Raw genomic sequence first — 14,287 nt, 5'->3', positions numbered from 1 at the left:
GAAAATCACCTCCTTCACAAGTTGTTTTGGATGTTGTTTGTCCCTCTAGAGGTTCAAGTGTTATAAGCGTGGTTCCTGGCAAGTGGTATGGAACGTTTAAGAGATAAGGCCTAGTGGGAAATCCTTAGGTCACTGGAGATACTGCCTTAGTAGGGGAATACTGGTTTCCTGGAGTGAGTTCTTATAAGAGTGAGTTGTTACAAGAAGCCTCTCTCTGACTTCCCGTATGGAAATAGGATTCTTCCCCTTGTATGTGCTCTGGCAATAGTGACACCAGTGGCCATGGTGCCCTCACCAGAACTGAGCAGATGTTGACATCAACACTGTGTATCTCTAGAACTGTGAGCTAATGAAACTTTTCTTCTTTATAAAGTTAACCACAGGCAACAGAAAATGGACAAGTATACTACCCTTACTTTACCTTACAAGAAACAGGATGCTTTCCCAAGGTTTTGGTAAAGTCTACTAGAGATTCAAATGTCTTCTGGCTGGTCATAGGTGTTTTAATGACCTAGAAATGCAAAGCAGAGAATTATGACTGCAGAGTCAGCAAACAAGTACACTAGAATCAAGGAACTCTGATCTAAAGGTTTATATGGATTGCAAAACAATTTTAATTTTAGCATAGAAGGAGGGATCTCACATCAGAATCAAAATGCTTACCAAAATGTCCATTTAAGACATTAAATGTGGGTTGGCTAACAGAGTGGCTCAAGTGGTAGAGTTCCTGCCTGGCAAGCACAAGTCCCTGAGTTTAAACCCCAGAATTGGAAAAAAAAAAAGTGGAGAACTACAGAATACACAAAATCAAGGCCTAACATACATGTATGTGGGGGAGGGCAAGCTGGTATAGGCCAGTTTTACAGGTATTGTGACAGCCCTGCATTCAAATCCTGGTTGCATCACTTAATGGCCATGGTGCCCTGAGCATGTTTCTTGAAATTCAAATGACATTGAAATCACCATATCCACCTCAAAGAGCTGGGGTGAGAAGCTGTAACTACAGCTGCAAGGAGTCTGAGGTACTCAGCAAACACTGGCTTTTCTCATTTGACTTATTGCTAATCACCTCAGGGTGGCAGGTGGCGCAGTGTATGGGGATGGTAAGTGCCTTCAAAGTTCTCTACTGCAGAAGAGAAAGGACACTATGAAAGGGAGTCCTCTGGCTGAGTCACAGGCCTCCAGGGTGGGCATCCTCCCCTTTTCCCACCTGCTCCCACACTGATGTCCACGGGCCAGTCCCGTATTTCAGAACAGACTTCCCAAAAAGAAGGGCTGTGGTTTATAGCCAACAGGGCACAGCTGGGGCCACCATCTGCTCTGGCCCCCCTCCTGACGTTCTGAGGTACAGGCAAAGGTACAACTGCTACCTACTGGCTCTGAAGGAGGCAATATGAAACAATGCCTGGCACGGCAGCCCTTAGAAAATTCTTGAGAGAGCTCAACTGTTAGGAGTTAGACTGGGGTACATGGACAGAATGGGTGAATTTAAACACACACAAAAAAATGAAAGGCCAGCAAGAACTTCCACCGAAGTCAAGACAAGCAGGCTTGGCTTCTACATCAGGTAGGTGCATCACATGTCTTCTGTGACATCAGCACCATGATATCTGACGTGTCCTCCTGTGCAAGAGGGCTGTGGCTGCAGGAGCTGGCACATGAAGGGCTGGAAGGTGCTGTATACAGCCTCTTCGAGGAGCACCACCACCAGCACTGGGTGACCATAGCTGGGTGCAGTGACATATACGACACACGGAAACAAATGGGAAAGTAGGATCAGAAACAAGTAACATGAAGACAGAGGCCAGGAGCAGGGTAAGATGGACCAGAACTGGCCTTCCAGGGAAGGACTGATGAGGTCTACATCACACCCACACAGAATTGAGCTGGGACAAAGGGTGCTAACTATGGAGTCATAAAGTAGGGAGTTGCTTTAAAGGGATCAACAGTAACTCTGGCTGTTCTTGTAAACAGGAGAGAACCATGGTCACTCACTCATTTAACAATCAGCAACATGGTACAGTCTGTCAGTTCTAGGAGTCCCATCCAAGCAAAGCTTGCTAACTGTTCACTGTGTTTGCTGCTCACCACTTTCAACACGTGCAAGAACTGCTGCTCAGGAATAAAAACTGATCACAGTAGCACATTTTCCCACAATATTCTCTAGAAAATGGTATTTGCTAAGCATTTGTTGTCATCAACCAACACACTACATTCCTAAGGACACAGGCAGACATCATCAGATAAATGCAGTTAAAAACATTGTGTTTAAAGTAATCTTTATCTCCAAAACACATACATGTGTGACAAAGTAATTAAGGAAATTGGTCCCTAAGTACTAGAATGTTCCATTCCTCCTCTTTGCTCTTTTCTGCTGTTTCCTCTATTCCTTAGTCTCCCCTTATGGCTCAACTTCTTTAAAACCAGCTCTAGGGATGGAAGTAACTAGAAGCCACCAAGGAGCAATAACGGTGGCAGCTCTGACCCGTCCTAATATAGGACGGGTCAGAGCTGCCTTGTGAGAGAAAGGAATAAGAAAGTGGAGTCATTATTATAAGTGAGTAAAACATGCTTATGCTGGGAGGAGGCAGTGAGGGGATAAGGGAAGAAAAGGGCTGGAGAGGGAAACAGTGAATAAGCAGACCTGACCCACATTCCCAGAGGGGCCCTGGCCAGTCTCTGGAGGTTCCTGGCTCTGCACAGCAGCTCCCTCCCTCCCCGCACTTCGAAGGCAATGCCTTCTCTAACAGCAGCTGCTCCACAGACCCTGTTGTTAGCCCCTATAAAGGGCAAGCTGTCACATTTCAGAGCAAAGTGTGTACTGTGGACTCCATCTCCCTCACAGCCTGGTCTCCAAGCAAGCAAGCCCAAACAGGAACACTGGCCAGCCCTGCCTGGCCCTTCTCTCCACCTCTTGGCTTTGTAGTCAGGAAGTTCACAGATGTCAGAAGCTGTTATTACTAGCTTTGATTACAACACAAAGATTTACCACACCTGGGGACAGTAGTAAGGCACTGCCATCTAGGGCCAGAATTCATCCTATAAATGGAAGACATCCAAGGCATGGGGAAAGTTGACATGGACAGGACAGTAGTGACCACGCACAGCCTCCCCTTCATGGTCTTAGCAAGCCAGTGGCCATTAGTGCTGCCTCTTATTTGGCCTGATGTCACTCTCAACACTGCCCATCAGTTCTTGTACAAATAAGTCAAGGACATTCTACAGCCTTCCTGGAACCTGGTTAAAATACAGGACTGTGAAGAAACAAACTTCAGGGCCTCCCTAGATATCAGGTGCTTTTTCTGTCTTTGGCCACAAGAACAGGTCATGGCAAGAAAAACCCAAGCAGAGGGATAGCCTTCCAAGCTCCTCTGAAAACCCATCTGATGTGACCCCAGAAGCAGGCAGGACTGTGGGAGTTACAAAGAGCAGCCAGGCACAAGCAAACACCCACTGACCTCCACGAGCTTCATCACAGGCACTGGGTTGAAGAAATGGAGGCCAGCAAATCGATCTTGTCTGGTGGTAGAGTTGGCTATGCTTGTGATCTGCAAGGAAGAAGTGTTGCTGGCAAAGATGGTGTGTCTGTGGAGAGAAAGATGGATGATGGCCAGATGAGTCAGTGTGTGTGAACAGCACCACGTTCAAGAGCAGTGCACAAGAGGATGGCTTACTGCTAGGTCTGTCGTCCCAACCTACTGGGGACGCCAGGGAAAAACACGTCTTCATACGAGAGGGTGAAATCAAGTGATTGCAGTTTTATTTACATTTTGAAATTTAAATTGCCTGTTCCAAAGGCACAATCTTCACCAATCTTTCCTTACTTTTAAAGAACAGAATTTCCCTTGCCTACTTGTATTAGTTAATTTTCATGGTATGTGAGAAGAAAAGAGGCAGTCAACTGATCAAGCAACCTAACTAGCCTCAGACACAAAATGAAACTCTCCGTGATCAGATCCACGAAAACAGGAAGGATGATTACACACCGCAAGTCAACAACAGCAAAATCTGTAAGCAACACCCAAGTCCTCAGTGAACTAAGACCTCTCCCCGGTAAGAAAAAGCTCTGTTTCCATTAGATGAGGATTTAAATGAGAACAATACTTTGAACATGGTCGAAAAGAAATTTTATGGTCACAAAGGCAGCTGTGGGGAGGGAAAGGGAAGATCCACGTATATACATTACACTTGCTCAAGGTATTCTGCTGACAAAATCTGAAAAAGTACCACGTTCTTTTGTGTGTATAAGACATTAACTTATTAATAAAGAAATCCATATTGACTTAAACCAAATTTAAACTTTAAAGACCACAGTACAGTTAGTTGCCAAAGGCCTGATGGGCAGGATCTCTAGACTTTCTTCTAGTGCCACCTTGTGGGCAAAATTACACAAACCAGCCCCATGCCAATTTACCATGGAAAAGGCCTGGTCACAGCGCAGGGCAGTGGTCACTTTCTGATCAGATTCTCAGGGGTTCCTGCTTACCCAAGAGGCAATACTATAGTCTTTCTGAAAACAGGAACGGTGGGAGGGAAGAAGAAGGGAAAGAAAGAAGAAAGCAATAATTTGTAGAGGAAAGAGTGAGGTGAAAGGACAGGATAGGCTGTTTGATGGCTCATGCCTGTAATCTCAGTGTTAAGGAGATAGGCAAGAGGAAGCCAAGTTTGAGACCAATCTGGGATACATATAGCAAGACCCTGTGTCAAACATAAAATAAAATAATAAAGTAAGATAAAAAGAGAGAAAGAAAGGAAGGTGAGCACGAGTAGTTGGCTGGAGGATGAAAATCATATGTGTCCTCAGCTCAGGATGCCTTCTTTTAAGGCACTAGGTCTTCCAAGTCAGGCTATTTAAAGGCCAGGTGAAGGGACTTTTCCTTAAAATAAATAAATATGACTTTGTTTTTTAGTACTGAGGCATGAACTCAGGGTCTACACCAGCCCTTTTTCATGATGGATGTTTTTGAGATAGGGTCTTGCAATCTACTTGCCCAGACTGGTTCAAAACCATGATCCTCCTCATCTCTGACTCTTGAGTAGCTAGGATTACAGGTGTGAGCCACTGATGCTTGGCCAAAATGGCCTATTTTTAAGGTTTTAAATTTTCAAATTTTCTTACTTCTTAGTCAATAGAGAAAATTTACACTACTGCCATTACAGAAAAGAATGAAAAAGACGGTATGTGTGAGTAACCTGTGCACCATGCATGGGGGTCCACCATGGCATTGGGGACAGCACGCGCTGAGGCTGTGCTAACAGTAGCTCCACACCCACGAAGAAAAGGTAATTTACTTCACAGACTGGTCTCACACTTGGAACATGGTAGCTTTTGAGAACATCTGAAGGACTACAGGCCTGAAAGAAGGGAAACGCAGGCACATTTGTCAACAGTGATGTGACAACAAACCCTAGTCTCCAGGGCAGTCAGCATTTTACCAGAAGCCACGTTGTCGCTCGCTAGCAGGCCTCAGCTCTGCCTCTGCTCCTTTCAGTACACTCACTGATCGCCATGCTGAACATGGAGGACTGTCTTATCTTCCACAAAAAACACGTTCTCACCTTCTCCTGGAAACACCTGACTCCCAGACCATCTTCTGTTTTTCTCTATCTGATACAGAGACACCAAAACACAAGTTCTCTCTTAAAAGTACTAAAAGAAAATTGGCTGCGCAATCATAACGACCATTAGCATAGAGCCCCGGCTCCCTGGACTCAGTATTGAAAAGACAAGGCGGTGGTTGAAGGATCAGAGTCCACAGGTGGCTGAAAGCGTTTCATTTGAGCTCCTTCTACTGCGACTAGGAAAGCCATGTATTTCTTATGGAAGCAACTGTCTCTTCACAGCTTCCAATGAAAACTTTATGCTTGATCATAGTTTCTTCTCGAACTCTTAAGATATAACTGTAAAACTTAGCAGTGAAGTACATTTCAATACATCTGCTTAAAAAAAACTATTTAGCAGGCTGAGATCTTCCAGAATCTCAGAATATTCTGGAAGATTGCAGCTCAAGGCCAGCCCAAGACCTCATCTTAACCAATAAGGCAGGAATGGTGGTGCATGCCTGTGGTCCCAGTTACATGGGGGGAGGTGTGAGTAGGTGTATCAAAGTCTGAGACTTGCCTAGACAAAAATGAAAGGCCCTATCTGAAAAATAATGAAAGCAAAAAAGGGCTGGGGCATGGCAAGTGGCAGAGTGCTTGCCTAGCTTATGTTTGAACCCTGAGTTCAAACCCCAGTACAGCACTCCCACTCCCACCAAAATACAACTGAGCAAGTATTCAATAATGGTGGAGAACAAACATGGAACCAGTGCAGAGAAGGACGGCCCAGAGACAGACACTGGTCACATCTTCAGCATACTTACTATGGGTTGTGCCCTTCCTTTCCTGTGTCACATCTGTGCTATATAAACTCAAGGGACAAAAGTCTAGTATGGGGCCTGACACACCAGGAGGCCTAATATCAGGAAATGAGATGTAAACAACTTCCTGAATAACTCTGTGCAACGTGTTCTGATGCTAATCCTGGATGGAACTGGGAGGCTTGGAAACTGTCTACCTCAAGTCTTTCAACTGACGTCACAGGTGGGAAAACTGAGGACCCTCCTAAGTTCAGAGTGAAATGGTGGGGCTGACACAGGCCCAGCCTGCTGACTGTCCCTGCATGGCTTCCTGTTACCCTCCGCCGACACCAGAGGGAGCCAGGCCTTTCACATTACTGGGAATGACCACATGGCAAGAAGGGCCTCACTGTCTAGCAGAATGACAGGACTCCATTCCCAGGGCCAGTGCTCTATTATCTTGCAGGGCTCCCTACTGACTTGGGAGTCAACCCTAGGATCAAGAGCATCCTCCCTCTTTGTCAGATGTTGCTATGGCCCAAGTGCAGGCTAAGCAGCAGAATGCTACACAGATGACAGGAACACAGGGCTCTTCTCCTTGTCAGGGCAGCGTGTCTCTGTCCAGCAAGCCCCAAAGCTCTGAGGGTTGACATTCCAGCAGGCTGATGTGAGCGTGTCCATCCTTAGTTATCGCTCACATATAATCTCACTCTGCCTTTCAAGTCTCACAAAGAAGGGTGGAGGAGTGTGGCCAAGTAGGCTACAAAGAAAGCACGGATCAATCATCCAGGTGTCACACTTGTCAAAAGCAAAGAGTCAAATGCAAATAAAGGCTCTGGACTCTGAGGTGAGCTGGTGAGAAGTGGACATGGTGGTGGAAAACTCCTTCCTGGGAAATGCAGTCAACAGGAGGGAAGCTTGAGCCCTGGGAGGGAGCCCTGAGATCCCAACAACACTCAAGGGTACGTACTCAGCAGCAAACTTGTCCAGCCTTTGGAAGAGCTCGTTCTTCACCTTCAGGTTCTCCACAATGGCCTCCACCACCAGGTCTGTGCTGTGGACTACAGATGCTGCATCCGTGCTGGTCGATATACTGCTCAGGGTCTTCTCGATGAACTCATCGGCAGCCTGATGCAGTGGGAGAGGAGAACATTCACTGAACTCAAGGTGTGCACCTTGCTGCCAGGGCAACAGGAAGGAGGATCAATGCACTCAGGACAACATGAACACACCCCAAAACTCTGAGAAAGCAAACTCCCTACATCTGTGCTCAGAAGCCGTGGCATCTAGATGTACTTCTAGCCACCAGGGCAAGAGCCTCCTGTGAACAATGATCACTGTCCTGTCTGTGATGGTCTTTTGAGTTCTTAGGCAGCTCTGCTTTGAGCACCTGCATGGCCCACTCTTATCTGATCCCAGAGTACTGGTGAAGCCTGCACTTTGTCTTTCCAGAGCAGAATAAAAGCAAAGCCTCCAATAGAAGGCAGGGAAGGCAGAACTCAGCGGCCACTCATCAAATAATAATCATTAATCACATGCCAGCCACTGGTGTCTCAAAAATAAGCCAGACACAAAAGCACAACTGCTGTATAATTATACTTATATGAAGGAAAGAGAATAAGCAAATTCATATAGTAGATTAGGATTTAGCAGGGGACAGAGGACAGGGGAATAAGAAGTTACTGCTTAACAGACTCAGACTTTGTGTTTGAAAACACAAAGTAGTTTTAGAAATATAGTGGTGATGCTTGCATATGTGAATATAATTAATGCCACTGAGCTGTGTATTTAAAAGTAGCTAAAATGGTAAATTTTATCACAATAAAAGAAATCTAAGAAGGCAACCAGACAGACCACTGTGGATGCACAGCAAAGTCAAAACAACAAATTCCCTACCTGTTCTCTTCTATAACTGCATAGGGAGAGAAATTCCATCTACATCACAAGGAAATCAATCTCAAGCAACTTTAGTAGGGTGCCAAAGGAGATAAAAATTCAAGTGAGTGACTAGTACAGTATTTCCAATGGAACATGAACTCTCAATGAAAGTGTGCTGGAAAAAACAGCAAGGTCCAATGAGAAAGAGCTAGCAGGCCAGAGTCCTTGAACTCAAGCCCCTCACACTCTTCTAAAGTAGAGGGATTCACACTAGGTTCCCCCTCTAGTGTATGCTAAGTAGGGCTAGGTACTACGCTAAGCAATCAAAAGTTTCTATCTAAATACAGCGTTTATTGTATCATTCTGCTTTATCTTGCAAGTACAAAAAGTGCCTTTCCCCCTTTTTACTCTTTTTGGTGAAAGAGATGTTTTTCAATTCTATATTCTCAGTGTTCTTCTAGAATAAGTTTACCCACCTGCAGAACCTTCATCCTCAACCTCAAGTCGTACCCTATCTCTTCTTTTCTTCTGTTTTCTAACCAGCCCTCCACTGAATGTGCAGTGATGTACACTGGTCTAAAGTCATGGAAATGAGTTACACAAACAAAAAAACATACACATGTGCATGAATGCACACATCAGTACGCTAACACCAGAAACTGCTTAAAACGTAAAGTGGGTCTATAGAGGGCTGTTCACACTGATGTTGATAATGAGAAATTACCTTAGGGTTTTCTGCAAACTTCTTCTTTGCCACTTTCCTAAGACTGTCCTCAATTCCCTTTCTGGATTTTGCCAGGATGTCCTCTGTTTGATCCACCAACACTACTGTATGGCCAGTTGCTGCAGCAACCTAGAATTGAAAAAAACAAAAACCTTTTAAAAGACAGAAAACAAAGAAAAAAACAATTTTATATGAACTCTATCAGCATTCACCCCTTACTAGTAATCAACAAATGAGTTAAGGAGCATCCCCAGGCTCACACAACAGATCAGAGGAGCTGGGATATTCTGGAATACGGTTCTGGAAGCCAAACTAGAACCCCTTCCCTGTGGTGAGCCTAACACTGTGCTAACCTGGTGAAGAAGCAGCCTTGCTCCTCAGAGCTGGAGCACCTGTGCTCCTAAACCTGTCTTTTTTGCAGTCCTTCAATCGGAAGCACAGAAGACTAAACTAATAATGGTGGCAAAAGACCCTGTTTCCAAGGGCAATTTAGGGAGAAGACTCCAATGAAAGTGAAGTCTTTGTTCATCAACCAATTGGTACAGTCAATTCCCTTCCTTCCTGGTGCCTCCTGGCCAGAGAACGATCCTGAGGTACAGGTATGTTTGGCAAAGGTGTTCCAAATTCATATACAACAATTTGGCTTAGTCAGGCAGTGGTAAGTGTAGCCCTGTTTCACCACAGCTAGTCAATGGCTTTGGCAAGGACATAAACCCGGGCATTGTGGCTAAAATAGGCCATCAGGTCACCTTACAGATAAGTGTAAGTGAATCAGTTCAAGCAAGAGGACACACGTGACCTATTACAAACATGATACAAGGATCTCGAAAGCCCCTGCAGAGCCGCTGCTTTGGGGCCTCTGGGCATAGACAGTGCATGGAGAAGGGCAGGTAACCATGGAAGAGCCAGGAGATGAAAATAAAAACTGGCCCAAACTATTGTTGTCATGTAAGAGTTTTGAAGCCAGGTAACTAAAACTCAAAACAGAACTAAAAGGAAAAGAAGCAGAAGCAAAGAACAAAACCTAAACACAAAGTGGTTCACATCCCAAAGCAAGATTTCCAATAAACAGCTTTGAAAATGGTAAGACAAGTTTTAAATGCAAGTGAATTATGACCACAACTATGGCTTCTCCTATGTGGTGAGTGCATGTCTGAACCTGTGGGACCTGTGGGTGGCACCAACACCTGGATGCCTACAGCTGCCAGGCCTGAAGGCTGACCAGAGCAGGACAACAGGGGAAAGAAGGACAAGTTATCTTGACAAAGGACAAAAGTGCACTAGCCTGTCATCACAGAAAGACTCAACACGCTGAAGGCAGGCAGCACAAGGTAGTGCAATGTCCCCAAGCAGAATGTCCATTGATCCAGTCCAACCCTCTTCCCTAAGTGACAACAGAGCAGGCCCAAAGAGACAACAACTCAAATCAGCTGACAGAAATCTGATCCACCAATTCAGTAAATTCAAAGTAAAAAAGACAGAGCCTTCTGACTTTGAAACAGCATAGAGAAGACTGAACGTAGGCCTGTGTCTGCTACCCTTAGAAGGCCTGCTTGCAAGGTGGACCTTGCTTAGATTTTGGAGGGTTCCTACCACTCCTGGATCATCTCAACTGTTTATGCAAACAATGTAGCTTATGCCAAATGCTCATTGCCCTTCTGAGAGTGTGAAATTGTAGAACATGTGGAGTAGAGGGTGCCTACATCATCATCCCTAATAAAAATATTAGATATCATTCTTACACATGTTGTCACAGCCTGTGACTGCACTGGGACAGAACTCTTGGATGCTCCTGCCTGGTGCTTGCACTTTGTCCCACCTCTCCCCTTTGCCACCTTGTGTCCTTTGCTGTAGTAAATCCCATCATAAGTATGACTGCATGCGCCCTTATGAGCCTTTCTAGTGAGACACCAAACCTAACAAAGGAAGGGTGGTGGAGAACCCATCCAGGAAACTAAAACAGAAATCTCAACTTCCAGGTGGAGCTGGTGCAGAAGCTGAACTGCTCTTCCATGAGCGGCCATGGGGAGTGGCCATGGGGAGTGACTGATGACAGACAGAGTGAGGGTCATAGGTAAGGTACATCATGTGCAAGACAGGGGTGAGCAGAGGGGATGCCTTGGGGATTTTCTGTTCTTGTTTTGGCTCCTGCCTTACAGTCCCATTCCACACACGTGATTTTCACTTGGTTCCTCTCTTGATCTCTGTTCTAAGTCATTGCTTGAGTCAGCCAAACAGGATTCCTGGGTCTCCTAATCACAGAGGTGTCAACCCATGTCTTCCCCTTCACTTCCTGCCGGCATCACTCAGGTCTTTTCTGCTCTTCAAGGAGTTGGCACAAGATGGTGCCAAACCTGAAGGGAATACAGACAAAAAACCCCATGGTGGCAGTGTCCTTTTACGTAGGGAGTTTATACTCTCACTGAGAAAAACAAACCCAATGAGGTAATCCTCCATGGCTGGGATGTTGCATAAACTAGAAGCCATCACGTGAAGATGCCTGTTGGCCACCAGATCTCAGCAGGCTGTATAAGCAGCACACCTAGCATAGGCACAGCATCCTAAGGAGTGAGGATCAACTATATAGAAAGGGACCACAGCACACAAGGCAGGTGATACAACGCCAATATTCTAGACAGCCACTTTCTGAGTTACTGTACATTTGATGGTGATCATCACTGGACATTTTTGGTTAGGTTGCAGATAAGCCATAATGCTAGCCTTATAATTACTTTTTGTAAGCCTGTAAACAGAATCAAATCTAGAGAGGACAGATCCTCAAATAATCAAGTAAGACAAAACAAACATGTGCATTTAGAAAAACACCAAACTTCAAGCAGAAAATATTATCAGCCTAAATGCTGACATTTCACTACTACCCAAAGTCCTCTGATAAATATCCTTCTCTACACACACACACACACACACACACACACACACACACAAACCCTACTCTGGCTCTTTCTCCACCCAGGCATCTGCAGGAGCACACCAGAGGCAATAACTAAGTGCAGACACTGGCCAAAACACTACTAATTCCAGGCTCTCCAGGCCATGTTCCAGGAGAGCGAGGTGCATGTGTCACATGATTATGTCGGTGTGACCAAATGTGTAAAACATCTGCTTATTTTCTCTTATCAACTAGAAGATACAGGCAGAATGAGCAGGGGCCAAACCTAACAGAGAGAAAAAGAAAAGACCTTCTTCCCAAGGTGTGAGCACCTATCACAGCCTACTCTGCAAACCCTGTCATCCTCATTCTGCCTCGGGGATCTGAAAGAGACTGCATCTCTTGGGGGAGCTTCAGCTCAATGGTTCTCCCCATCTCCATCAAATGCCTGGAGCAATTTCTACAACAGTGGACTCTATTGTATAGCAAGAAACCACAACACTGCACAACTTCAAGCCATTCCAAGTGATAGCAGCATTTTCTTTTACTTCACCTGCAGAGATCAACCCAATAGAAAAATGTTCAAGTTCCTTGCAATCACTTCTAACAGATGCAAGGCCAGCAACTTCTTGAGGGCAACTTGTCATCTTATACATCGTTGCAAAGCCAGGTGCCTAGTGACAGTAAGCTCACAATGCACTAACTGCACACAGCCCAGCACCTGGTATGAATTAGTCACGTCATAAAAATCTACAGGATTAGGGTGGGACAGAGTGGCACTGGTGGTAAATCACCTGCCTAGCAAGCATGAGGACCTGAGTTCAACCCCCCAGTAGCATCCCCCACAAAAAAAAACCACAGGATTATGTGCCCAGTGTTCGTTGTTTATGTTCCCTTCCTACGGCTGGGTCAGTCTAAGAGTGCTACCACGGAGACAGACTCAGGCCTGGCTCTTATCCACATACAATCAGGACCCACATTCCAGACTGGTTTGACACACAGAGGCAACCTCAATCACAGCGAGGTGGCCACAGGCCTCCTGAAGGCTGGCTTGTTTCTTCCTGAATTATTAATGCCCTTGTCCTATTTCTCCTACGACAGCCAACAGAAATAAGTCCCTCTACCTCCCCTCAATACATAGAAAAGCATAACTCTTTAAGAAGAAAAAAGACAAATGCAGCAAATACAAAAGTGATTGTGTTTGGGTTCAAATCTGTGTTTTTCCAAGATATTACTGACTAATCCTACAACTCTGTTGAAGTAGACAACATCGATTTTGCAAAAGAAGAAACAGGATTAAAGAAAATCCCAATTTTCCCAAGATCACTCAGGCCACCAAGTCAGAATTCAAATTCTGAAATGCCCAGCTCTAACTTTTCTTGTAATCTAGTCAGAGGAGGACAAGGAATGTTGCCTTATGTGCTAAAACAACTAGCTTTTAAGATGCAGTAAACAATAAAATGCACTTCACAAAAATTTCAGATTACCAATGTTTTTGTATTTTTTTACCCCCCTGCCTTAATGACTATTTTGGTTTTTGTGATATTATGAAAAAGTCCTACTAAGTAACTAAATAACATGTCAGTTCTTCACCTTACGAAACTTCCATTCTATAGATGAGGAAAACTGAGGCGTAGAGTCTAAAATAACTTACCTACAATCCCACAGCTAGTAACTGAACAACACACCATCAGCAAGCATCTCCAGCCCAATCAAATTACAGTTGTGGTAACAGCAAAAATTACTTGGCAAACCAGGGCACCTATTCAGACACAGAGTGTTCTGTATCAATGTTACAGACTCAAAGCAACACAAGACACCCTATAAACACTCCAAGACCAGGTTTCTCAAGTGTGGGTTCCAGACCAGCAGCAATGTCCCTTAGAAACTTATTAGAAATGTAAAGCCCCAGATGCACTCAGACCCAGATAGTCACAGTCTGGGTAGGACCCAGTAAGCCATGGTTCAACAAGCCTTGCAAGTGATTCTGATGCTGGCTCAGCTCTGAGGGCCACTGCTCTAAATTCTTGTTCATCTGGCTGTAGATGAGAATCAGCTGGGGAACAACTGAACCAACCAAAGGCCAGTCCCCACCTGCAGATATTCTGGTTGGGCCTAGGCACTGGCATTTTAAAAACACCCACAGCTGGTCTCAATGCAGTCACTGCACCAAGCACTTCTCTGTGATATCCTGTTGGCCCCATCCCTGTTCCTCTGCCCATACAAGCCACTCCTGGCTTGCCAGTTATCTCCTAAAATCATTAGAGGCCAGTAAATCTTTATCCCTAAACCAGCACAGTTTCAATGTCTTCCAGCTGTTCTTTGTCCATGAAAAAGTTCCATACTTTATCCCAAAGTTACTATCCAAAAGTCCCCAAGTCCCCAAAGGGCAGCGCCCACCACAAGCCCCTTCTGCCTGGAATCCTAGAAAGCAAGGTCTTCCTCCACCTCTCC

At 45.0% G+C, this 14,287-nt stretch overlaps 1 protein-coding gene across 1 annotated transcript in view; it reads right to left on the bottom strand.

Moving 5' to 3' along the window:
* Hadh (hydroxyacyl-CoA dehydrogenase) overlaps positions 1-14,287 on the bottom strand; it is a 41,001-nt gene that overhangs the window by 9,597 nt on the left and 17,117 nt on the right. The window contains exons 2-5 of the mRNA XM_074041513.1: positions 8,944-9,072; positions 7,312-7,469; positions 3,459-3,585; positions 422-511 (exon numbers count right to left, since the gene is read on the bottom strand). Of these exons, the coding sequence (XP_073897614.1) occupies positions 422-511; positions 3,459-3,585; positions 7,312-7,469; positions 8,944-9,072 (504 nt within the window). The remainder of the gene's footprint in view (positions 1-421; positions 512-3,458; positions 3,586-7,311; positions 7,470-8,943; positions 9,073-14,287) is intronic.

The sequence above is a fragment of the Castor canadensis genome, chromosome 9 (genome assembly GCF_047511655.1).
Source record: "Castor canadensis chromosome 9, mCasCan1.hap1v2, whole genome shotgun sequence".
NCBI classification, from domain to species: domain Eukaryota; kingdom Metazoa; phylum Chordata; class Mammalia; order Rodentia; family Castoridae; genus Castor; species Castor canadensis.
The sequence above is the reverse complement of the archived record's forward strand: the minus strand, read 5'-3'. Positions and strand labels throughout refer to the sequence as shown.